This window comes from Rhodofomes roseus (assembly GCF_022264815.1).
Source record: "Rhodofomes roseus strain CIRM-BRFM 1785 chromosome Unknown C8Q71scaffold_23, whole genome shotgun sequence".
In the NCBI taxonomy this organism is placed as follows: Eukaryota; Fungi; Basidiomycota; class Agaricomycetes; order Polyporales; family Fomitopsidaceae; genus Rhodofomes; species Rhodofomes roseus.
Window position 1 is genome coordinate 278,349 of NW_025952979.1, and position 24,407 is coordinate 302,755.

The following is a 24,407-nucleotide window of genomic DNA, read 5'->3' on the forward strand; positions in this document are numbered from 1 at the left end:
CTAATTCTCTGCAAATCCCAGTCAATTTACACTGAATCATGGCATAATCCCAGTCATGATCATGCTTAACCAATTCATGACTCTTAATCCTAACATAATCCCATTATTTAGATATCATAATCATGGCATAACCTCAGTGTTGATCCTGCTGAAATGGGCATAATCATGACATATGTACAATCCTAAACATTCATTATCAAGCCCTAATCTCAGAGCTAATCTATGGCAGGCATCATGAATGTAATCATTAATTCAATGCTAATCCTGGCTGCTGATCCTGATATATTGATGTCAGATTAGTGCTGATTAGCCAGATAATCTGCAGAACAAATCACAGTGATCAGATCAATTAAAAAAATGTTGTGCAGAAGCCAGGACTGAACCAGCGACTTTTTGAAGCATTACATAATCACCTTATTGGGCAAAGAAGCATACAATATAACCACTGCACCATACTGTCTTGGTATGTCTGAGATGTTATTGATCTATGTCATGTTCTTCGATTGCTGGACTTAGACACATTTCTAGTGCCCTCCCATGATGCAGTCTAATCCTGATCAACCTGAGATTAGCAACCAATCAATCCTCACTAACCCATGAGGATTTGCAAAGATTTATTTCCAATATAATCTGCTGTTTCAATGATGATTTCAATGTGCTATACTTAATACTTTTAATCATGATTCAGTAATGTGGAACCCTAATCCTGTTTGTACACTGCAGATTAGCAGTAAGTTAATCAGTTGGAAGACTATCTAATCCCACCTCTAATCTGGACTTGATCTGTTCACAGTCTTATGTGGCAAAGAAGCATTACCTCAGGATTAATCTCTGCAAATCCTCATGGGTTAGTGAGGATTGATTGGTTGCTAATCTCAGGTTGATCAGGATTAGACTGCATCATGGGAGGGCACTAGAAATGTGTCTAAGTCCAGCAATCGAAGAACATGACATAGATCAATAACATCTCAGACATACCAAGACAGTATGGTGCAGTGGTTATATTGTATGCTTCTTTGCCCAATAAGGTGATTATGTAATGCTTCAAAAAGTTGCTGGTTCAGTCCTGGCTTCTGCACAACATTTTTTTAATTGATCTGATCACTGTGATTTGTTCTGCAGATTATCTGGCTAATCAGCACTAATCTGACATCAATATATCAGGATCAGCAGCCAGGATTAGCATTGAATTAATGATTACATTCATGATGCCTGCCATAGATTAGCTCTGAGATTAGGGCTTGATAATGAATGTTTAGGATTGTACATATGTCATGATTATGCCCATTTCAGCAGGATCAACACTGAGGTTATGCCATGATTATGATATCTAAATAATGGGATTATGTTAGGATTAAGAGTCATGAATTGGTTAAGCATGATCATGACTGGGATTATGCCATGATTCAGTGTAAATTGACTGGGATTTGCAGAGAATTAGCCCTTTGTGTCAGGGCTAGTGCCTTCATTTGGGATCATAATATGGTTTCATGCCAACATGGATTAATGGAGGTAATCATACCACCCTAAGCCCATGATTAACAGAATGAATACCTAATCATAGTTCTTAAGGAACTCATTTTAATCCTGATTAGGTTCACTAATGAACTATAATTAACCCTTCTTAAATGACATCCCTGATGATGCACGCACATTACTCACGAGCCGAATCAGAACCAACCTTGGAGTTGCTGTGGGCATTTGAAGTGCAATCTCGCCGACTAGGTATCCACCAGCTAAAAGGCAATCACGCCCATCAATTACGACTTTGCGTACCGTAGGATATCGATCATTGCAATTCTGCGTCGTACAGGCTGACCTTCATAGGAAGTTCGGGGTCCAAGCTCGTGTACCCCACTGAAGGGTACACGACAGCAGCAACGTTCCACACGACCGGCTGTTCGCTCAGCTCGAAGGTGAAATGAGAGATAAGCATAGCCAATAGGACCTCTGTCGTTTGTTTGTTCAAGTGCAGATCGCGGCGAGCAACATTAACACTCACTCATCCCCATCTCGGCGAACTTGAACCCGCTGTGCATCCTGTCAGCGCTATGTTTCACGAATGGCTGCATGTCGAATAAAGGTACGCACATGCACGCCCGCTTTCCTGCTAAGAACGTCATCCTGCGTGCACAAGTTAGAGGCGCTTCCATGCTGAATTGCAAAGCGACGCACAGGTTCGAGTATGCGCCTGGGATACGGGCGTCCGTGACAGAGGTGGCTAATGAAGGTAGCCAGCGTTCGGGCTTCCACTCGAGGGCGTCCTCTCCCCAGATACGTTTGTTCGCGTTACACCCAAGGGAGCCTATAAAAAACTCTGTACCCTTTGGGACAGGTATCTCATTCAGTTGTTTCCCATCCACAGTCTGGATCGGCTCCGAAACAGGCAGCACAGTGTCCTCCGTCGCTCTGTGTTTACTTCAATTCTCCTGGTGCGCACACACTGAGTAAGGGATCACTTACACGCGGAGGAGAACCACTGTGGGAGAGTAGCTGAGCAGAAGTCAGGCAGAGTCCAGAATGCTCGGGACACCTCTTACAGTCGTAGAGTCTCGCGGATGATGCTGTCAAGCAGCGGGAGGTGGTTCAACTCGTCGTATAGCAGACCGTCCGCAGCCCGTGCTTCCAATAGCTCCTTGCGCAGTCGCGCTTGATAAGCGGGTTTCTCTGCGAGAATTTGTAGGGCGCGCGCTGTTGCGTTGGTTGTTGTATTTTGCCCGGCTGCTATGAACAAGCTACGCGTCGTCATGAACATGATGACTTCGGTCCATGACTGTGAAAGACTCACTTCATCTGCGAGATGACCTCCTCTTCCGGAAGCCTGTCGTTCACGTCGGCCGCTGAGTTGGCTCGCACTGCCGGTCATACATGAGTGCCCGAAAGGCTGCGACGATTGAACCACCTACTGAGGATACTAAGGATGTCCTTTCCACTCCCGACCTGCTTCACCACTTCCGCATCACCATTCTCGAACGCGTGTTTCTTCTCGGTGTAGATCTCCCTGGACCGCCTGTCCATCGTGTCGATGATGTGAACGAGGTTACGCGGTGGAGAGCCGGCGGGGAACAGTTGCATAAATCCGCGTCGCATCCAGGTTGGAAGCCATGTTGACCAAGGAACGAGCTTACGAAAGAGTAGGAGGCTGTCGAGGTTCGGCCTATAGTCGCGATATAGGTGTGGGTAGGCGTCAGCGCACACATTCAACAGAGAAGAGGAACGGCGCACGTCAAGCGGTTCAGGGTATCACCGTATTCATCTTGGCAGTCTTCGACGAGAGGATCGAATGAGTAGCCCAAACCGCCCTGGCCGATGAGCTCAAGGGCCGTACGGCTCAGCCAGCTGTACATGTCTACTTCTTGCAGCTCGCCAGTGATGCGTGAGGCAACTGCATCACGGAGCTACGAGGATGGGGGGTTCAGTGCGCGACACGGTGGTCGAAAGCAAGTACTACCTTGCGAGTCACATCGTAAAACAATGGGAGCATCTCGCGCATGTGGTTGACGGAGAATGCCGGGTTTATGAGCTTACGTTGCTTTGCGTGGTGACCACCTGAGGGGACATCATGTTTTGTCGTTCATTGCATATGAGCTGCGACGTACCGAGCGTCGAGGCCAAGCTGGTGCCGAACAATGCCGAGTTAACCCTAAAGTTACCCAATATGTGCTATCAGTTGGGGTATGCGGGGAAGTAGCGCATGGGGGCGCACGTAAGTGAGTCTTCGGCTTCTTGGAAGATATGCTCCTCCTTGATCAACATTGTGTGAAGTGCTTTCGGGTCGGAGACGTAGATCATCGGATACTGTATGGATGCATCAGCGTCACCGATGGACAACAGGTATGAAGAATAGTTGCACGCACGCCCACGAAGCCGTTGAGCTTGACCACTGACCCGTAATCCGTCGCAACATGAGTATGGAAGTCTAGACCATTCCGGGCGAAGAATTGCCGTAAGTTGCCTATAATAAGTGAGGTAATGTACTGTAAATGACGCGTTCACGACATACCGCTCAAGAACGACGCCGACGGTGGTCCCGGTAAGCTGTACAGAAGCTTGCTCGCTCTGCGCATACGCAAGTACAGCATGATCTGCCATAGGGACCATCCCAGTAGAGCGCATATCACGAGTGAGAGCCTGTGCAACATGGTCGTGAGTGAGGGTAAGTGTCCTCGGGGAACCCGAGCAATGTAGTGCTACGCATAATTGACGGCCGCACGGTATTTAAGCTCTCGAACGTAGAAACTGCGGTATCCGTTCCACTGAATAGTGGCCTCTATTGAAACAAAATAGTGTCTACGGTATCTAAGCTCTCGAACGTAGAAACTGCGGGGTCCGTTTCACGGAACAGTGATCTCTATTGAAGCAGGATAGCATCCGTCCACCACTAGGAACCTCGTGTCATCTCAACGTTTTCCAGGTGAAATTTGAGAAGTTACAAGAGATAGGCAAACCTTTGAGGGAAGAAGGCGCCATTACTAATTCGGACTTTGACTGGCACTGTGCTGGCCCCTGGGACGAGAGTCTTCATCGTAGCCTATATCTGAGCCTCTGAACGTGGAAAGGATGCTACCACTCACTTTTTCCTATGTAGCAACCGATATCGCGGGAAGCAGCGCCACCGGGTCCGAAATCGACACCCTCGCAGTCGCTGCTGGTCCGCGGCTTTCAGCCTTCGAGAAGGAAGACGAGGTGAAATCGTCTTGTCTTAGCATCAGCGATTCCTCCGGAGGGGTTTTTTCGTCACTGACGAGACTTCTTAGCGCCAGACTCATTGAATACGGAGAGTAAGCTCAGAGCACGCACAACCGGGTCCGTACGGTCCATTGGCGGTCGAAGAGCATCGATCGCCACATGCATATGGTCACCGGCCACCCATTGAGCTACCTCAGGTACTGGGCAAACTATGAGCGATTGGTTGTTGGCGATGACACAGATGTCGTAGAGAGAGAAGGGAACATGGTAACTGGTTCGACCAGGATTTGACTGCAGAGCGCCCGGAATCTTTGATCGAGGAGATAGGTAGGCACGGAATCATTTGGCAATCCAGAAGCGCGGTCCAGGAACCATGTGAATACTGGTGCGTGAACGCTTGACACAGGGCCATATGTTCAATTGAAATCATTTTGCAAGTGCAAAGACAATGGCGACAGACGTCAATTCCACGGCGTAACAGGACCACATGAGCAAGAGTTGTCAAAGTTGGTCCGAAAAGGAACGTCTGCAGCCCATGTGGGGAGTAAACCAGCGAGTGAGTCGATCCCCGTGCCTGCTGACAGTCGCAATTCGGTCAAGATCCTAGGGAGCCGCTAGGAGAGCACTCCAAGTTCAGAGTATCCGTCTAATCATATGCTATGGCGCAATATGAGTACGCGACACGTTGAAGTAAATTGAAACTCACAGTTACTCCGATGCAGATACGAGCGACGAAGCCAGGTTTCGCAATGCTGTCAGCGAAATCCGAGTTGTCCATGACGATCAGTGCCAACGAAATGTGGACTTGATGGCGAGGCGCGATTCAATGACAGTCCGAGCCGAGCTGGTTGAAGCATTATATGCAAGTATAAAGCCAGAATATGAAGCCAGTATTCAGTTGTGACCTAGAGAAAGGAGGAGGAGGAGGAGGGCGTATCAATGATGACTCGAGACGAGAAGGACTCGGAGGGCGGCGGCCAAGCGGCGGTCAGCCTCGAGCGCTACGCGCCAACACTCGCAAGCGCCCGTCTTCGTCACGAACGTGGTTAAACGGGATAGCAAGGTCAGGCATCGAGAAATACGGAAGAACTATGAACGACTACCAACGACGAGAGCGAACAGACAGCTAGCGAGACAGCACACGGAAAACAAACAGAAGGTGAGATTGTCCTCAAGTGTCCATCGTGTCTGATGTTGATAGGAACGAGAAGACCCCAGCGGGACTCACATGCGCGCGGTCACAACCGTATTGTGACCGCCCGCGTCTGGCTCGCTGGCGGTCACAATCGCATTGTGACCGCGAGAGTGCCCCCGAAGCGCCCGGCGGGTGGCCCGGGAAGTTCAACCGCGCCGCCTCTCTCGCGCGCTCGCCCTCGCTCGTTAGCCCCTAGACTACGCTTTTCGTCTCTCCGTAATCTCGTTCAACTTATTCTAAGCTTCGCTACTCTTATTCTACATCGGCTTGCCCGTATTCATATTATAAGGCCACACTTGGGCAATAGTGATTATCCCAATGGAGGAAGCGGCGGCACCACCGGCCGTGGTAGCTATAGGCGAGCAAAATATCGACCCGAGTCTGCGCTCGCAGGCCCAACACACGGCCTCTCTGTCCAACGTTGCAAGCCCACCAGAACGTCTTCCAGATGGCCGGCTTGTCCCTCGCGAGACGTACCATGCATACTTGTGAGTGTGATTCTACTACTTTGCGGACAGTGTTTAGCGAACTAGCCCCGGACCGTGGGCGCGAAGCGTCAATCATTCATCGCTTCATCCAATCAAATGCGGCCTGTTCCCGTGCTATGCCCTCCACGCAATTGCTAACGAATATATACTATGCCACCAGGCTGTCTATCAAGCGAAAGAAGTGCCTGGTGGGAACATGTGCGAGTCTGAGCATATCTCATCCGAAGAGGGCTAGCCTTGAGCGCCTCCGGGATGCCCTACTTGATTACTGGTGAGTATTCCTCGTTCATGATATGTGTGTAGTATAGACAGACTCTGAGCCTCGTGTCTAGGTACTCCCCGACGGGCAATGGTGTTGCACCCTTGCCTAGTCCCCCCCCTCACACTCCGCCGCCTCGCATCCCAGCGTCGCCAACCCATGGCACCACGGCTGCGACGCCAATTCATGGGACTGCAGCTGCGACACCTGCGTTCGCATTGCCTAGTACAGGTGATGAGACATATGACGGTGATGACGAGCTGCTGCGCAATCAGTTCTATGTGGACTGTAACGCGGCAGCTGACGTCTTTGCATATGATCGAGGGGCTGAGGATGGCGACGAAGAGGATGATGAATTAGAGGATGCAACCCTGTTTTCGTTCGACATGGATGACCCAGGTACGTTCACATCCCTCTCGCATATTGATAATCCTGATGGTGTTTGCGTCCCAAGTTGACTTCACAAGCTACCAGAGGAGCATGCGCGTTGATGCCGCCAAACGATTCGAGGAGAACCGGCGGGCTGGTGGTCGAAGGACACAGAAATCAGTGATTCGTTCATGGGAGGCAAGTCAAGTTCAATACCCTTGCAGTACTTCGCCTACTGACTTCCCCTCAGCTTTTCCTCGCAGATGCGAGGGCAGATGGCCGGGTCCCGGACGAGATAGTCGATGAACATAGCCTCCTCGTGTTCATCAACTACACTGCAGACCGTCCAAAGCGCAGCCGCAAGGGAGAGTATATTCCTGGAACACGTGTTGGTGCTGTGAGTCGTGTCCCTTTGCCCCGTTGTTCATTGACTGATTGACGACCTGTATATCAGTCTCAGATTAAGAAAGAATTCTTTGGTGCTCTCCGCATCCGCAAGGTCCAGGATGCCGCAGATCCTACACTCGCTACACGACGGCCTGCAGCAACAGTTCACGTCTACGACCTCGTCAAGGCTCGAATGAACGAGGCTCTGATCAGTGCACGTCTGTAAGTTCTTCGCCCTGACACATGAAGTATCCAATGCAAACACTTGTTGTTCATTTCTAGCGGCCTCATTCCAAACGAGGATGCACCGGACATCGTCGCAAACACATTTCTGGCCAGTGTGACCGACCAACAGCTGCAGGATATTGGTTACGGTTTCTTACAACACCGGGAACGTGCGTTTTTTTCTTGTTGTGGCACATTTGGTAAACTGTTAATCACTTTGTTAGTACGATCTGCAATTAACGGGCACCTTGCGTGGACATTGCAGAATGGTTCAGGTAACCGAGGGGATGACGTCCGTGCATTAAAGCTATGTGAGCTGCAGCCTTATCAGATGAAGCATCCGAACAATCAGCAGACGATATTTGTTGTCCTTGGCCTTCAAAGTGAGGAAAAGGCAGGGATTCGGAACATGCAGACGGTACAGTTTTAGACATCTTCGATTACTTTTGTCTGTACTTACAATGATTGCACCAGACCGTCAATCCAAGCTACCGAGTATGGATGGCGCATGAAAATCCACTCATGTGTCCACTTGGTGCGCTTGCGATGCACTTCCATCAGTTATTTGATCACTTCCGACTTGCCGAGAAGCTGGATATCGACTGGCTGGTGAACAAGACATGGCGACAGGTGAGTCAGAGGCCCTTATACCGCAATGGTGTGCGATATTTGACAACTTTCGACATCTAGGTTAGGCTCATCTGGGGCTCTTCTCCTACCAAGACGTACACCGATTCGAATCTGCACAACTTGTATGCGAAAGCATTCAAGAAGGCAGATTTTGAATCAACGATCAAGGCGCATTTGCCCCGTCACCTAATCGGGTACATGCAAGAGCGCTTTGGGTAGGCATCTTTACCTACCATGGGATCGATCCTCAGGTGCTGATTGTCTGTCAGAGTCGATCCATTCGAAACATCAAAGCTTGGATGGAGACATGGGACGTATCAGACTACATATGCTCCTAATCTTCCGAAGCAGGTGCGTTCAGTCGTGCTTGTATTACATGATCCGAGATGTTCAGAAGTAATCCGTAGGCAAATCTCGCATGCCACGGGTATATGGAGCATGAGTATTACGACCCAGTCTGGTGCAAGGTGTCAGTCCCAGCCGAGTTCTTGAACCGTGTATGTCCCATGGCCGAATCAATCATCAAGGCGACAGAAGGTGAGTGCCCATAAGAGCTGCATTATCTCGTCGACTCATGATCCGCTGCTGCTGTAGGCAGACGGAACCTTGTTGGTGTAACAAACTTTTGGAAGATGATCGTAGATCTCCGACCATTCCTCTTTCAAGTGAGTTAACCTAATCCTCTATGGGGCCTGCTCTTGATATCTGCATTTGCGTCGGACAGTGTGCTGCAGCGATCTATCAGGTTGTCCCAACTTCCCCCATATTCCGACTACCCGCTCTAGCATCCACGGATGTTCAAGAGTGGATGAAGATTCAGTATCCAGCCCATCTTGAGACAGCAAAGTCGCAGCAGGCAGAGCCTGTTGATCTCTCGCGCATCCAGAATGAGGCGCAGCGTCAAGCGTTAGAACAGATGAGGGTTATACTTAATGTGATAGGTGATAAGGTGCATTCAATGGGCGAGACGGTAGAACGGCGGACCGCTGTCCTTTCGCCCGCCAAGGGTTACTCGAATGAGTTGTATGCACGATCCTGTGAGTACACATGATGTCTGTTGTAGTCGGACCTGCCTAATTGTCGGGTCGCAGTGCAGGCTGCAACACAGCATACCCTGTTCAACCGAGCAGACTTGGAGACCAGTAGCACCCCGCCAGCAAGTACCTTACTTGGGAGCCCCATCCAGCTCGCACCGGGCACCCGTCTCTCTGGCAATGACCTCGATCCACCACTTACAATAAGCGCGGAGGCCCGAGCACATGAAGACACTGGCATGTATGAAGCCGGGGACAGCACCTTGCGCGCTTTCATTGCGCCATCCCCGAAGTCACCATCGCAGGCAAGGCCACGAACTCAAGTCGACTTGGTCCTTCCGTCTATTCAAGCATTCAATCAAGAGGGTGAGTTCCGACGCTCTGCCATATATGACGGGCCTGAGAGCTTACTCTATGTCACATAGGTACTGTTCAGTTGCTATGGCCGCCCTGTATGGGGCAGCAGTCTGTCACTTGGGCGAAGGTATTTTCGCTTATCCGACAGCCGAAGTACCTCTGGCAGGCATGGAAGCCTAGCGAGAGCTTGAATAACATGACCATAGCACAGATCTGGGCGTGCTACAACAGCGGTGAAGCCACTCGCGATGCTGATGGGAATCAGACAGGCGCGAAACCACCATTACGGTTGGTCGAACAACATTTTCAGGGCAAGTGGCGGAGTGAAATCGAGGTGCGTTAATCATGACTCTATCTCGCACATAGCAGTCGCCTCACTCATGTTCATGTAGGCTCGGAAGGCCTGGCAACGTGTTCGCGAGATACCCGAGTGGATCGACACGGCGATCAGAGATGAAGGCCTGTCGGATACAGCGGCAATTGCACTGCTCGAATCGATGCGGAAGGTCGAAGGAAAAGCACAGCTGCTCGGTTCAAACGCATTAACAAGTCTCCTCATCAAGCAGCGCAAGGCAAAGGCTCTTACAGCCGGCGAGACCCTTGCACCTGCCTCGAGTGTCGCCTCTAGCATTGTGGTATGTTATAGGGTGCCTTTTTCATTTACAGCGAATTAACTAGACTCCTCGTATCATCGCTCACAGAATGTATCTACCAGTGCCACAGACTTCAATTCCGAAGCCTCGGCTTCCGAATCAACCTCTGGCAAAAAGCGCCGCGCGCCGACCATTGCAGGGCGCAAGAAGTCCAAGAAGGCGAACTTACACGCAGCATAGATCCGATCGCACTGTAGTCCCGCATGTCTAGTCTTTATTAGCTTATGTTATTGTTATTGTTGTGCAATTCACCGGTCGTTCTACCTGCGACTCTGGTCGCGGCGCCTAAGTATAATGGCCAAAGTATTGTGCTCGTGCCATGGATATCTCTCCGAGGGAGATGATTCTTTGTGAGCAGACCCGTATAGGTATCTCAAACAAGCCTATAACAATTCCGTACCTTAGAGAATTGTGCCCCGACCTCAGTACGCTCTGCCATACAAGATTACTGCAGAGACTGAACCGTGGGAACTGGCCGTTGTGGCTGCACTCTTGAGTCTCTGGACTCTGCGCAACCGCGCCGCGACCACCTACCCACCTTGATTCGTGCGTCACTCTCGCCGTCTCGCCGACCACGCGCCCACTGACACACCCACCAACCGTCGTGCAGGTGTCGTTAGCGCCTGCGCAGCCATCTGCGCGGGCGCTCCATCCCCCGGTGGCTAACAGGTACGAACACCGAGGGCGAAGAGCGAGGAGGAGGATGGCGGAGGACAGTGGAGGGGACGCGAGGTGAGTACATGACCCGTAATTGGTCGGAGCGACGAGTGCTGATGTATGGGCCCACACCCACCCCTGTTCCCGCACTCGCTGCCGCTCCTGCGCCCTTGCCGTTCAACGAAGGACGCGCCTCTCCACCGGTCGCTTGCAACTTATGCCGACGCGCGCGTCGGTCGATACCCACCATGCGCAGAATCCGTCCCGTGTCACCCGCGGGAGGCTCGTCTTTTGCGTTCACCACCACGCGCGGGCATTCATCGACACGGACCGTCGCACAGCGTCCGCCGTCGACGTGCTCCCGCCTCCCTCACCCTCGCCGCGTCCATCCCGCAACTGCGCGCAGCTTGCACGCCATGCCGTGGGACAAGGCGCGTGGTGGTCTTCTGTGCAGCAAATCTCCGCGGACGGGTACGCTCGTACTTGCTGCCATTCGCCGCGTCGCCAGCGTCCCCGTCAAGATGCGCGCGCGGCACCCCTGTTCCCGCACTCGCTGCCGCTCCTGCGCCCCTCCCGTTCGACAAAGGACGCGCCTCTCCGCGACTTCGCAGGGTTACCAGTTACCACATAGCACGCTTGTTCCACGGCAGTGCGTTAACGCCGTGCGCGCGGCGTCCGCTATGTGGTACTGGCCCATCCTTTCGACTTCCAGGCCGTCGACTCGAGGCATTCGCCCACAGCTGCGTGTGGACGACACCCTTATGTTCAGAAGCATTACTTACCATTTCAAGAGAATCAAGACCGCTGCCACCTCCCCCACCTACTGTTGCAGTACCAAGGGGAACGCCCCCGCATGACCTCTACCTCGCAACGTCGCGCACGCGCGCACCTGTCTTGCCCACGTTCGTGCCGTGCACGGTCCTAGACGACAGCGCGGTCGCGGCGTGCGAGGAGCAGCTCATGGACACAGGCCTCTGGGAGCACCTCGCCGTCGGGGACGTCGTCTGCAACTTCGGGTACGTCCCGCCCGTCCCGGAACACGGCAACGGCGACGTGGAGCCCAAGCAGGAGTGGCTCCTCTTTGACGGCTCGGGGCTCTCGCCATACGCGCCGCCGCCCGCTCGAGGACCCGCTCTCGCCCCCCCTCGCCGTTCTACTACGCGCATATCCTCCTGCCCTGGTAGGACCCACACCATGTCCTCTCCCTCCCCGCGCTCCCGCGCGGCATGCGGCCCGACTCCCATACGCACCCGCGCGTCGGCGGCCCGGGGCGCGCTGAGCCACGCGGATGTGCAGCTCACGCTGACGTACGTGCCCACGCGCGTGCGCAGCCCGCACTCGCCGCAGGGCTACGCGGTCGTGCGCAAGTTCGTGTGGATCGTGTGCCTGCAGTACGTACGGCACGCGGTACGATATCCAAGTCCAGTGTGGTATCGCTCATCGTGAGCGGGACAAGCTGCTCGACGTCGACGTTTGCGTGCCTGACTTCGAGGCCCTGAATGTCATGAAACACCGGAAACTGGATGAGGACGGCGTGTGGTTAGGTTAGGTGGAAGGTAAGGGCGCGTTCAGCACATGATGGGCATGTATTGGCATCGTGCTGATCATGTCACGTCCGCAGGCGGAAAGAGATGATCGCCAGACCGAGATGATCTCAGAGACCAACAGAAAGAGGCGCAAGCTCGAGCGGGAGAGACGGGCTCTGGAGCGCCCACAACCAGGTGTGTCCGCTGAACTTCCCACTAGTGCACTTTCTGAACAACTCCTAGAACGTCGGATGCTGGAACCACCTCAAGAGGTTTGTACGCCTGCTTCATTGTGCAAGACCGTCAAGACCTATCCGTTCGGTATTGCGTCTTTCGAAACGAATGCTAACAATACCCTGCAGTGCCCTATGAAGCTCGGTCACACCCTCGAACAACCAGGCGAACATCTGCGCAAACGACCTCTGCGACAACGGCCGGCGAGGGCATGACGTGATCAAGCCCGCATGCATTGCGGCGGTGTATGATGATCGCATGGAGTACACGACGAGGAGCACGGATGGCAAGACGGAGATATATGTAATCCCGACGGATGGTGTGCTCTTACGTAGGAGGCGGATGTGCCATCTTTGTCAGTTAAAGTGACTCTATTTTGATTCATTAATGTATTTTTTTCTGTATTAACTTGATTCAAAAATGTATCCATGTTGAGTCAGTATTAATACACTGGCCAATCCATGTCCCAAATTGGGTGACTTTAATGCAGTGATGACTTAATACACTTTTGATACACTGACTAAGCCACCTGACTCAGATCTCTTAATACACTTGTAAGACACCTGTAAGACACTCCTTAGCCATTGTCTAAGTTGCATGTTACACCATTAAAACAAATAAGATACAGTCCTACTGCATACATATATGTGGTCCTGAGTCACTGGATTAAGTAAAATCAAGGGAGATTGGATTTAAAAAAAACATCACAAGTGGGGCTTGAACCCCTGACATCAGCAAAGGTTACATAATCACACAATTAACTCGGACACCAGCATCACTAACCACTACACCATAGGTCTGTTACAACCTGGGTAACACAATGTGATATCACACAATGCTGGAATGCTGGACTTAGACATATTTTGGATGCTGGCACAGGGTGCCCTGTATCAGTGGTGACTTAACCAGGTGCATTAGAGGTGACTTAACCAGGTGTATTAGAGGTGAATCAACATAGTGTATGAGTGCTAGCCAGACAGGTGACTCAATAGTGACTTAACCAATAATGGATGCTAGATGTCAAATTTGTCAGGTCAAAGGTTAAAGTCACTATTGAGTCACATAGTGTATTAATGTTAGCCAGACAGGTGACTCAATGGTGACTTTAACCTTTGACCTGACAAATTTGACATCTAGCATCCATTATTGGTTAAGTCACTATTGAGTCACCTGTCTGGCTAGCACTCATACACTATGTTGATTCACCTCTAATACACCTGGTTAAGTCACCTCTAATGCACCTGGTTAAGTCACCACTGATACAGGGCACCCTGTGCCAGCATCCAAAATATGTCTAAGTCCAGCATTCCAGCATTGTGTGATATCACATTGTGTTACCCAGGTTGTAACAGACCTATGGTGTAGTGGTTAGTGATGCTGGTGTCCGAGTTAATTGTGTGATTATGTAACCTTTGCTGATGTCAGGGGTTCAAGCCCCACTTGTGATGTTTTTTTTAAATCCAATCTCCCTTGATTTTACTTAATCCAGTGACTCAGGACCACATATATGTATGCAGTAGGACTGTATCTTATTTGTTTTAATGGTGTAACATGCAACTTAGACAATGGCTAAGGAGTGTCTTACAGGTGTCTTACAAGTGTATTAAGAGATCTGAGTCAGGTGGCTTAGTCAGTGTATCAAAAGTGTATTAAGTCATCACTGCATTAAAGTCACCCAATTTGGGACATGGATTGGCCAGTGTATTAATACTGACTCAACATGGATACATTTTTGAATCAAGTTAATACAGAAAAAAATACATTAATGAATCAAAATAGAGTCACTTTAACTGACATCACTGGATGTGCGTGGACCCACTGAGGGGCTGGGTGCAGGTCGGCGGCGGCGATTGCAGTAGAGCGTGGCAAATAGGGTGAACATACAGTAGGCAGACAATGTATCTCATTCCGACGTGTCGGATATGTTTCAATGTAGACCAAACACCGCTTGGAGCTCTGGTCGCAGTCATAACGGAAGCAATCATGTACCGCTCGAGGGACGTACGTTTGCTTCCGCAAGAGGGTGCGCGGGATTGTATATATTCACCTGCAGACCGAAATTCTCCTCCGTATATTGCACCATGGGTATAGACGGACTTTGGGAGGTGAGTGTGGAAGCCCGGAAGGCTTCAAGTCACGGTCGTCACTTATGATGTGCTGTATTACTGCAGATGATTGAAGGTGCTGCAAAAGAAGAGTCACTTCTAGCACTTGCTCTACGTGAGGGAATAGGCAAGGCGAATCGTCGAATGCCCTACCGTCTTGGTGTTGATGCGAGGTATGTATATCCTGCACTGGCGCAGGTCGATACGATAGTATGCGATTGAATCTGCCTTCAGTATATGGTTCAGGCAGTGCCAGTCGGTCTTCAAGTTTGCTCATGCACAAGCCGGGGAGAACCCCGAACTACGGACACTGTTTTATCGACTCTGCCGTCTGTTCGAATTGCCGGTGGACGTTGTCTTTATCTTCGATGGCCCAAGCCGCCCTAGCCGGAAGCGTGGTACGGTGGTGAAGACAGCAGACCATTGGATCACGAGCAGCTTCAAGAATCTCATTGAAGCGTTTGGGTTTAGCTGGCAGATGGTACGTACATGTATTGACTGTTTAAAATGGCGCCAAATCAATCCTACCATTATCCCATTAGGCCCCCGGTGAGGCGGAAGCTGAGCTTGCATTTCTCAACCGCACTGGCTACATCGACGCTGTTGTAACGGATGATAGCGATGTATTTGTATTTGGAGTGGACACGGTTATACGCAGGTACATTGCAGAGTTTGCAGGCTGTTAATCAATTCACTCACAGTACCGACAGCTCAAGTATCAAGCCGAACAAAGACACAGTGAAGGTGTTCTCTCGCCGTTCGATTGAGAGTCAACCCACTGTGCGAATGACCCGAGGTGCAATATTCCTCGTCGCCGTGCTTAGTGGCGGTGATTATGACCAGGTATGGTGGTTTATTAATCGGAGCATCTGGCACAATATTAGTGGCTCATGCTCTGTATGAGGGTCTCACCGGCTGTGGTGCCAAGATTGCGCAAGGGCTGTCACGCTATGGACTTGGGGAATCCCTCCTCGAGATAGCATCTGTGTCGATGGGGCTAGACACACTTCAAGAACGCGAGACGGATCTCTGCGCTTGGAGAGAGCAGCTTCGCAATTGCCTGCGAGACGATCCAGACGGACATCTCGGCCGTCGCTATCCCAGATTGGCCGAGCGTATTTGCGACACGTTCCCGGACATCACGATCATGGAGTACTACATTCACCCCTCGTGCTCTGTCAAGAACGATGCCGGCCCGGCAACCATGTCTCTATCAACCACACGGCCATGTGACGCCTTCGATCCTGGTCGACTTGCTCAACTCTGCGAGCAATTCTTCACATGGGGCACTCCAAATGGCATAGAGACCAAGTTCCGAAATGTAGTCTGGAAGGGTGCTATCGTCCGTATGCTCCTTGTTCAACGCAAGGGAGATGTGCTCTGCCGCGCCCACCAGGTAAGGGTGCTAGTGATCTACCTCAGGCCTGTTCTGGCATTGACTCGGATTACGGCCGCACAGTCAATGATCGCTAGTATGCACATTCGCCCGAAGGCGCGCACGCACATCAGTCATGGCGAAGAGAAGAAAGTGGAGATTCCTCTCAAATATCTCCGCCAAGAGATACTTTCAAAGCTGCGCCATCTACGTAGAGATACCGCCAAGAACAGCACGTCGGGCAGTGAACAGTCCAAGGACATCATCTCAGTTTGGCTTCCCACTGAGCTGTTAGAGTCTATCAGGGCAAGGCCCCGGGACAGTCCGGCGATGGTTGTACGTCCAGCTGTATATTTCCGAGAGAACACCACTGACTCGAATTATCCTACAGGAAGGCCAAGTGCTGTCCTTGCCGACAAGTGGCGTAAAGCGAACACCTCCGCGCAAGCGTCACTATGATGAGACCGAAGTAATCGACCTTACGTCCGAGTCGAGTGAATGTGCAACTGCCTGCGCAGAGGTATCTAGCCATGCCTCGGCTTCGCCGATGTCAGTAGCAGTAACGCGTCGCCGCAAGTCAGCCAAAGAGTGTGTGATCGACCTGACGGGAGATATATAATACACGGTGCCGCATTTAGCGGCGCAAGCGGTAGCGTCTCGCAGTGTGTTGTGTACTTATTATTAACTTATTTGGGCGTGGGCGATTACGTGCGAGACGTGTACACAATGTACATGCGAAGAGACTCGAGTACATAGCAGGTGAACCACTCAGGTGAACCACTCACGTGTGGCTGAGAAGGAGGGCTCCGGGCATGTCCGAGGGGGAAAGGGCGGTGACCGCGCCCGCCAAAGTGGTTGTGACCTGGGACGAGCGGAGCGTGGAATGGGCGGTGACCGCGCGCGAGGAGGGCGGTGGCGCAGGCCTAGCGGGGTTTGAACGTGGTGACCGGGAGTGGTGACCGCGCCTTAGCGCCCGCGGCGGTCACGACGAATCCGCGTGAGAACCGCAGACCTACAGTACAATAGGTGCGTTCAAAATTGGCTGGAGCTCCGGAGCCCTGGAGCTTGGAGGTCGGAGGCGCCTGGAGGTCGGTGGCTGGACGCGAGGGTTGTCGGCAGTTGCCGCGAGCAGTCCTCCGATATCCTGCAGCGGTTCATGCTTATGTCATGCCAGTACAGTCACACCGTCTCTTGGAATGGATTTGAAACCCTAAAACAGTTTGTGACCGTACAGTGCTGTTCATGACTTCCCCAAATGTATGTGTCGCTGTACTCGGCCGGGGCTAAGACTTGGATGAGGGCAAGGGATTGTATACGGTAGATGGACACATCTACAATAATTATGTAAGCATGTGGCAATGACCGTAAGTTAGTAGGTTCACGACCGCATCCGTTCAACGAAGCAAAGTATCGACATCCCTCACGCAAGTATGCGATGCGCTGAAGTCGATGATGACTACACAGCAAAGAACGGCGACTGCGATCTCGTGCACGACTGGTGCACAAACCCCGAGCCTCAGTCGCTCAGGTCACCCGTGTGTGACGCGTCGTTATGCGGGAATACGAGCGCTGGAGGAATTGCTCGCGGCAACTGCCGACAACCCTCGCGTCCAGCCACCGACCTCCAGGCGCCTCCGACCTCCAAGCTCCAGGGCTCCAGAGCTCCAGCCAATTTTGAACGCACCTAATGCCGTCACCACACCCCATTCCCACCGCAGAACGACTGATTCTGGTCGTCCGCTTGCCACCCTCCACACAGTTCTCTTGAGAACGCGTCGGGGAGCCAGTATGACGCCCCGTCCTCGAACCCTGTATCCGCCCCCAGAGGCAGGAAGATGAGGCTGGGGCTGGAGTCCGCAAGCTGAGACGGTCCGGCGGTGGAAACGTGCGTGTCTTCGAGATAACGCTGCGAGTCTGGGAAGTTGAGCCAGTCTGTTGTAGGACCAGTCAACTCTCCAAGCTCGCCGTCCCATAGCAGGTCAGTGCGCTGCGTAGTGCTCGTTTCCGTGCCGCGTGTAGGCTCATACGCAGGCAGTACCTGCGGAGCAGCGACGTGTCCTCCTTCGAACCGGCCTACCGTTAGGTAGTCTGCGGAGAGTGTGTCCCGGAGACGAAGTGGGTTTTCCGCAACGTTCAGCGATGCGTCCGTTGCCACCTTGTCGGCCCACCATTCTTGCGCGCTCACGATCAGCTCCCTTAGACCAGCCTCCGGGTCTGGCTTTGGCATTCCACCCAATGCGGCGCCGGTGGGGTGCACGCTGCAGCGGTATGCTACTATGTCTCCCTCGACGCTCCACGTCGGCGGCCCGTGGTCTGGCGCGAGCGACAGCGTAGGGAACACGTCGAGGCCAGTGAGCGCTGCCTCAGGTGGCGACCATCCCGTTGATGAGCCCGAGGAAGTAGGGTACGGGCTGGGACAATAGTCGCTGGCAGGGGCTGAGAGAGGGGTGGCTGGAGACGGGATATGGTACGGCGATTGATAGCCATACATCGCCCCCGTCTCGTAGTCCATTGGCGCGGGTTGGAGGTATGCAGGGCTGGGAAACTGCGTCTCGGCGGGTGAGGCCCACTGCGCATCGCGTGTGTGGTGCGTCCTTCCTGGCTGCCTCGGAAGATATGGCCCATGCGATGCGACGCGCCGATGTCGTGACGCGGCCGCGGTGGCCCGCGATGCGTTCGAGGGGACGGAGTCTGGGTGTGCGCTTCCGGTGGGCGGTAGCGATCCCGTCGAGTGTCTGTGAGGGTGGGCTGGGCGTGGTGAGAGAAGGGGGTCGTGAGTGCGTCGTGAAGAGGAGGAGGGGACCCAGTTGGGCGAGAGCAAGGTCTGGGACTGCTGAAGGGTAGGGGCGCTTCCCAAGTGCTGTTCTCCCTGCCACGAAGACGTCGCCGCTGTCGTGAAGGAGTAGTTCGTCGCTGGTGCGCTGGGTCGCTCCGCTCCTTGCAGCTGTAACGGTGACTGGAGACCACTCCTGCCGTACAACTGTGCGCGCCTTTGGGGAGCGTGCTCAGTCGGGGGAAGGAGTGGTGACAGGAATGTGGGCCGCACGGGAGTCGGTTGAAGCGTGGGTGGGGCTAGTGATTGGTGCTCCTCACTAACCCGCGGAGCTCTGTGTCCCCTTGCACTCGACCGCTGACGAACTTGCGCGACGCTCCGGCTCGAAGCTGCGGCAGAGGCGCTGTCGAGCTCCTGTTGAGCTTCTGGGGTCACCGCAAAGCTGCTCTCGGTGCCATTGATTCCTGCAAGGCGCGAGGTGGTCGCGTAGCTGCTGTTCCCCCACGATTGCTTCCACGTCAAGCGGAACTAAAACAGAGAACGTCAAGGTAAGACGCGAAACAAGACAAAAGAGCATACCTGGCTGGTGTCCGCGCACCCGTCCACTAAACGCTGATGTAGTTTAGGTGCCTTCTTCGCAGCGGAGATCTTGTTCATGCCGATCGCAAACCGCCGCGGAGCAGTGGGTATAATGCGAATAGGCGAAGAACAAGGGCGGGCACTGGGATGGTAAGTACAGCGACTCCGCGAGCTCGGGAACGCGGTGCGCTGCTGTGACGTGCGGCGGACGCGTACATATACTCGGGGAACATGAGGCTTCCCGCTGTGCACCGCCAGCTCTCCGACACTACCCGCGAAACGCGCCGCGATGACCGACATCGTGCTCTGGAATGGAGAGCATGCCGACGTTGGACACATAGGCGTCGGCGCTGAGAGGGCTGCGCACATTGGGAGCTATGTCAAGAACGGGTATGGTAACATGGTTCGGGCGGGTAGGTAGCATTGCCTGGATGGCCAGATCCATCGTGTTGGTCTCACAGCCTTTGAAGTGGAATTCGTGCAGAAAGGTCGAATTGGGAGTCTCATCTTACAGATAACGTTACCATGACCGCGTTATACAAGCTATCGTTCGCATCCTGCAGAAGGGCCGCTGTGACTGTCACCCGTGTCTCTTCGTGATTCATCGGTATGAGCACGTTTCTTTTGCTGCTCTCTACTTATGTCACGCGTATCCCCCAGATATCAAGCTCCTGGCTGCTCAAGCTCTACTTTCATGCCCAACCAACCCTCAACGCCTGAGGCCTGAGGCCTGAAGTCTTGAGTACGTACCGAAGCTCTGCACGTGACCGCGTTGCGACGCGTCGGTATTGTACTTGGGGGGCGCCAACGCCTCGCGTCTCTACAGGTCCTCTACCCTTGTCTCTGTTGTTCTGTCTATTATTGTCTTACTCCATTGCACAATACTACCATCAGTTGCACATCAATAGCGACATTATCCGTACGTTGTTGCTCTGCGATTGTCACGTCAGTCCAAGTCGCGTGTCGTTCCTTCAACAACTTGAACAAAGTGGCTAACATGTCTGCTGTCACAGGTCCCCGTTACCTTGTTCCTCTGGCGTTGTGTGGGCTTGCGAGTCGGTGACTACCTCGGTGAGCTACTCGTTGTTATCTATTGTTATACAAACTACCCGTTTCCCCTGCGCTCTTCGGTAATCCCGTTTCCTGTCGGCAAGGCGGTCGCCGACCACGAGGGCACAAGGTTCTCCACGTCTGGAAGGAACCTCGGCGTTTGCGTGCCATAGCTAGCGTCGACGAGGGATCTCATGCTCAGGACTAACCGAACAAGGTAGAGCTACCCTCACGTCGCCTTCTTCGCCGGTGCAGACTTCCTTCGTATGGGTAATCTTGTTATGCCATGGCTGTACGACCCACCTCCCCCGATCGTTGCCTCGAGGCTGGCTGTGCACCTTCGTTCTGTGCCTGTTTGCTCCCGATATCGTCGTTGCGGCTGTGCTTCTTCCCTGTGGAATCCTCTTCTGGAGATAATCGGCTCAGGGTCAGGGAAGTGGTACTGCGGATACTTCTGTTTTCCTCCTCCGTTGGTGCTTTCCATACATGACGCTGAGCATTATTCCAAGGCGTGCGTCACTAGCTAAACATCTCACCACATGTACAGTACCAGCGGCCGCTGCCATTGCGATCGGTCTGCAAGGAGCCACACTACCTCCTAGAGGACCAATGGTATATTAGACCTCGCTTTGAACCCCTGCCGTGTCGGATGGGATACCAATATTCAACTCGGACTGGTTCGTTCACGATATACAGTTAGTCGCGTCCAGCTACTGATGACTTCGCGTTAGTGGAAGCTTATCTTCAGGCCATGCTTATTGTGTAGGCGAGTCCGGAATGCGCTACGTCGTCAGTCGCCTTGTTCCACAGCATACGCACTATTATCGAACGATTTACACGTTCAAGCATGCTTCTGCGAGAACGTCGGACGAAGACACGTTCATTGTCGCCTCTACTCACATGATCACTATGTCAACTTGGTCTCGTACGCTCCTCTTTTGTCATCCCATGAATACTGCGAGCGGTCTCGATCGACCGAACTTCATAGATGTCCAGAGAGATACAGAAAATATTGCGTGCGTGTCAAAAATATTCATTTGAGCGATTGGAAATTAACTGCATACTGATCCATGACATCGAGCAACCTCTGCCGATCGCCGAACCCCCGAAAGTCATGATGCTCGGTTTGCCGCTGGACGTTGATACAAGCCCACTTTGAGCGGCAACTCGGGTTTGTTGCTCTCTCTGCCGACCGTGGGGTACCAAACACCGCCGACATTCCACACAATGGGCTTGTCGCTCAGCTGGAAGGTGAAGCTTGGCAGCATCACAGACAGCACAACCTCTGTTGATAACAACATCAGTATGATTCCCGGCACGATTGCGAAAATCATGATACGTACTCATTTCCATCTCCGAGAATTTGAAGCCGCTGTGCAGGATATGCGTCAGTTCAGTCGTTTCCAACCACGACACCAGAGTTGACGCACATGCAGGCACGTTTGCCTCCCGAGAACGTCATCCTGCACAACACCGGTCAGTGTACCACCAAACACATTGGCTTCGAATTACGTACAAGTTTGAGTAGACTCCCGGTATGCGTGACTCGGTGACCGTCGCGGGGAGGGGCGACAGCCAGCGCTCCGGTTTCCATTCAAGCACATCTTCCCCCCACATTGCCTTGCTCATGTTGCAACCGGTGAAACCGACGAGATACTGTGACCCCTTTGCAACGGGAATGGCGTTCATGACCTTTCCGTCGGTGGTGCGTATCGGTTCGGAGAGGGGAAGCACGGTATCCTGTGTGGCCCTGTGTGATACGTATCACGTCTATCACCGTCAGACATGGTTCAGACTTCATAGCGCGAGGCACTGCCCTCTACTTACACTCGGAATAGGATCGTTGCGGGAGGGTGGCTGCGACTCTTCAGATGATTCGAGACACTGTAAAGTAATGTATAACTCACAGTCGCAGCGTTTCCCGAATCACTGCGTCGAGGAGCGGTAAACGGTTCAGGTCATCGTAGGGCAAGCCTTCGGCAGCGCGTGCATCCAGTAGTTCCTGTCTGAGCTTCTGCTGATAATCGGGGTGCTCTGCCAGCAGTGTCAAGATACGTGAGAGTGCGTTGGAAGTTGTGTCCAGTCCAGCTATAATGAACATCCTGACATTGTGTCAGGCATGCAAGAGGCGCATCAGTGAACAGATGATACTCACGACATCTGCGCAATGACCTCTTCATCCGGCAGTCTGTCTTTCAAGTCCGCTGCCGCGTTGGCCCGTACTGCATATCAGGAGTCAGAAAGGAGGCGTAGCGCGGGCTAGGATCAACGCGTACGGAGGATGCTGATGAGATCCTTTCCCTTTCCCACCTGATTCACCATCTCGGCGTCGCCTTTCTCTAGTCCGCGCTTTTTGTCAGCATAGATCTGTGTGGCGCTGCTATGCAAAGTGCTGACGATCTGTGCCAAGGAGTGGATGCGGGTTCCGGGTGGAAAGGTTTTGACGAAAGCGCGCCGCATCCAAATCGGAAGCGACTCGGAAAACGAAAATAGCTTCCGGAGGACAAGCATAGTGTCAAGCTCCGGACTTATTCAGGTTCCGCAAGACAAATGTCAATGGGTCGAGCGTGGTGAGAGACATGAAGAAAGTAATGAGATGCAATATCTCTAAGGTGAGCGAAAAGGAACTCACAGCAGAGTCTTCAACGCTTCGCCGTACGCATCCGGTCTGTCAGTAACCAGAGGGTCGAAAGAGTACCCTAGAGTGCCTTGGCCGATCAGCTCCAACGCGATTCGTGCAAGCCATCCCAGCATGTCTAGTTCCTTCGGACCATCTGACAAACGAGCCCCAATCGCCTCTCGAGCCTAGCATTGTCTTAGCGTCGGTAGAGACAGGCAGGGTCTCACTAACCTTGTAGCCAATCTCGTAGAAGAGAGGTAGCATGTAACGCATGTGATTGACCGAGAACACGGGATTGAGCAGCTTGCGCTGCTTGCCGTGGTGCGAACCTAAGTTGCTGGTTTAGCATCAACAAAAACAACGCATACACCCAGTTACTGACCGACTGTCGAAAGCAAGCAGCTACCAAACACGGTGTTGTTGAGCCTGTCAGAGGATGTTGTTAGCCCATGGGTGTACGGCGGAGGTAATGTCCACAGCTAAGTGCTCACCCAATGAAGTCACCAGATTCCTGGAAGACATGCTCCTCCTTGATGAGAATCGTGTGCAGAGCCTTAGGATCGGACACATAGACAACTGGCTCCTATCGCGGTACAATTGTTGTGAGTTCGCCGGTTGTATGCAGGAAATCAGGGAACAGCAAGCTACGTACCCCCAAAAAACCGTTCAACGTAGAAACCGGACCATAGTCCAGAGCAACATGTTTCTGAAAGGCCTCGCCGTCTCGAGCCAGGAACTGTGCCAGATTACCTGCCGGAAAAGCATGTTTGAGCCTGAATGCTTGAAAATCGACGAAATAAATGCGTACCACTCCACAATGACTGCGCAGGAGGCCCTGGTATCTTGCTAACAGCCGTTAGAGCGACACGAAGGCGCACGTATGCCAGCAGTTGCCAGAGAATAATCCCGCCCATCGCAACACTAAGCAGAGCAAACACGTGCGACCCCGCAAGCAGTGGCGAGTCGAACATCTTGGTGAGCGGATGTGTCTGAAGGGGCTGTTTGCACAGGAGTACATATACCTTGCCATGGGATAGCGTACAGCGCGATGAGTACGCGGGCCGTTCACATCAGCACTCGTTACGAGACCGGCGGATTCGTTTCGACAAGCCGGAGTGTGCAAGAAGCCTCAAGGCCCCCGTTCCTTCTCACGCAGATCCTTCTACAGGATTGAGTGAGCGGTACGGGATGACCGGGATCCG

General features: G+C 52.8%; 6 protein-coding genes across 6 annotated transcripts; 3 read left to right on the top strand and 3 right to left on the bottom strand.

The window, feature by feature from the left end:
- Positions 1 to 1,584: 1,584 nt before the first annotated feature.
- On the bottom strand, positions 1,585 to 4,291 carry C8Q71DRAFT_779314 (cytochrome P450). Its single transcript, XM_047924809.1, has 15 exons — positions 4,004 to 4,291; positions 3,858 to 3,955; positions 3,707 to 3,798; positions 3,600 to 3,643; positions 3,452 to 3,549; positions 3,226 to 3,398; positions 2,907 to 3,157; positions 2,789 to 2,855; positions 2,541 to 2,735; positions 2,464 to 2,493; positions 2,176 to 2,409; positions 2,092 to 2,124; positions 2,003 to 2,031; positions 1,663 to 1,950; positions 1,585 to 1,608 (listed from the first exon to the last, which is right to left on the bottom strand). The coding sequence occupies exons 1-14, from the start codon at positions 4,140 to 4,142 to the stop codon at positions 1,790 to 1,792; spliced, it is 1,644 nt and encodes a 547-aa protein (XP_047775066.1). The 5' UTR covers positions 4,143 to 4,291; the 3' UTR covers positions 1,585 to 1,608; positions 1,663 to 1,789.
- A 1,752-nt stretch (positions 4,292 to 6,043) lies between these two features.
- On the top strand, positions 6,044 to 10,466 carry C8Q71DRAFT_840905 (uncharacterized protein; the record flags this gene model as incomplete). Its single annotated transcript, XM_047926527.1, has 18 exons — positions 6,044 to 6,372; positions 6,533 to 6,643; positions 6,705 to 7,030; positions 7,086 to 7,198; positions 7,251 to 7,397; positions 7,455 to 7,609; positions 7,670 to 7,782; positions 7,837 to 8,030; positions 8,087 to 8,242; positions 8,303 to 8,457; positions 8,512 to 8,593; positions 8,650 to 8,779; positions 8,837 to 8,907; positions 8,967 to 9,265; positions 9,386 to 9,642; positions 9,702 to 9,967; positions 10,026 to 10,272; positions 10,372 to 10,466. Exons 1-18 carry the CDS (start codon positions 6,203 to 6,205, stop codon positions 10,464 to 10,466), a joined length of 3,087 nt encoding a protein of 1,028 aa, XP_047775067.1. The 5' UTR covers positions 6,044 to 6,202.
- Positions 10,467 to 11,160: 694 nt separating this feature from the next.
- Positions 11,161 to 12,918, top strand: C8Q71DRAFT_880637 (uncharacterized protein; the record flags this gene model as incomplete). Its single annotated transcript, XM_047928477.1, has 5 exons — positions 11,161 to 11,414; positions 11,735 to 12,338; positions 12,400 to 12,477; positions 12,565 to 12,664; positions 12,713 to 12,918. 5 exons carry the CDS (start codon positions 11,161 to 11,163, stop codon positions 12,916 to 12,918), a joined length of 1,242 nt encoding a protein of 413 aa, XP_047775068.1.
- Positions 12,919 to 14,784: 1,866 nt separating this feature from the next.
- C8Q71DRAFT_681755 (PIN domain-like protein) lies at positions 14,785 to 16,162 on the top strand (the record flags this gene model as incomplete). Its single annotated transcript, XM_047919756.1, has 6 exons — positions 14,785 to 14,808; positions 14,875 to 14,981; positions 15,043 to 15,289; positions 15,351 to 15,446; positions 15,478 to 15,651; positions 15,713 to 16,162. Coding segments are annotated over 6 exons (1,098 nt in total), but the record flags the coding sequence as incomplete, so codon positions are not given.
- An 802-nt stretch (positions 16,163 to 16,964) lies between these two features.
- C8Q71DRAFT_726539 (uncharacterized protein) lies at positions 16,965 to 19,613 on the bottom strand (the record flags this gene model as incomplete). Its single annotated transcript, XM_047921770.1, has 5 exons — positions 16,965 to 17,106; positions 17,200 to 17,327; positions 17,369 to 17,514; positions 17,897 to 19,484; positions 19,536 to 19,613. 5 exons carry the CDS (start codon positions 19,611 to 19,613, stop codon positions 16,965 to 16,967), a joined length of 2,082 nt encoding a protein of 693 aa, XP_047775070.1.
- A 2,084-nt stretch (positions 19,614 to 21,697) lies between these two features.
- Positions 21,698 to 24,176, bottom strand: C8Q71DRAFT_861323 (cytochrome P450; the record flags this gene model as incomplete). Its single annotated transcript, XM_047927886.1, has 14 exons — positions 21,698 to 21,870; positions 21,929 to 21,957; positions 22,016 to 22,048; positions 22,102 to 22,335; positions 22,413 to 22,442; positions 22,493 to 22,687; positions 22,741 to 22,807; positions 22,862 to 23,112; positions 23,218 to 23,390; positions 23,437 to 23,534; positions 23,588 to 23,631; positions 23,697 to 23,788; positions 23,858 to 23,955; positions 24,014 to 24,176. The coding sequence occupies 14 exons, from the start codon at positions 24,174 to 24,176 to the stop codon at positions 21,698 to 21,700; spliced, it is 1,680 nt and encodes a 559-aa protein (XP_047775071.1).
- Positions 24,177 to 24,407: the final 231 nt, after the last annotated feature.

Excerpts from the sequence above, each read along its gene's own strand:
- C8Q71DRAFT_779314 (XM_047924809.1), bottom strand. The coding sequence starts at position 4,142 with ATGTTGCACAGGCTCTCACTCGTGATATGCGCTCTACTGGGATGGTCC. Across the intron at positions 3,644-3,706 it reads GAAGCCGAAGACTCACTTAC|GGTTAACTCGGCATTGTTCG; the intron begins GTGCGCCCCCAT and ends GGGTAACTTTAG. Across the intron at positions 2,494-2,540 it reads ATCCGCGAGACTCTACGACT|CTACTCTCCCACAGTGGTTC; the intron begins GTAAGAGGTGTC and ends ACTTCTGCTCAG.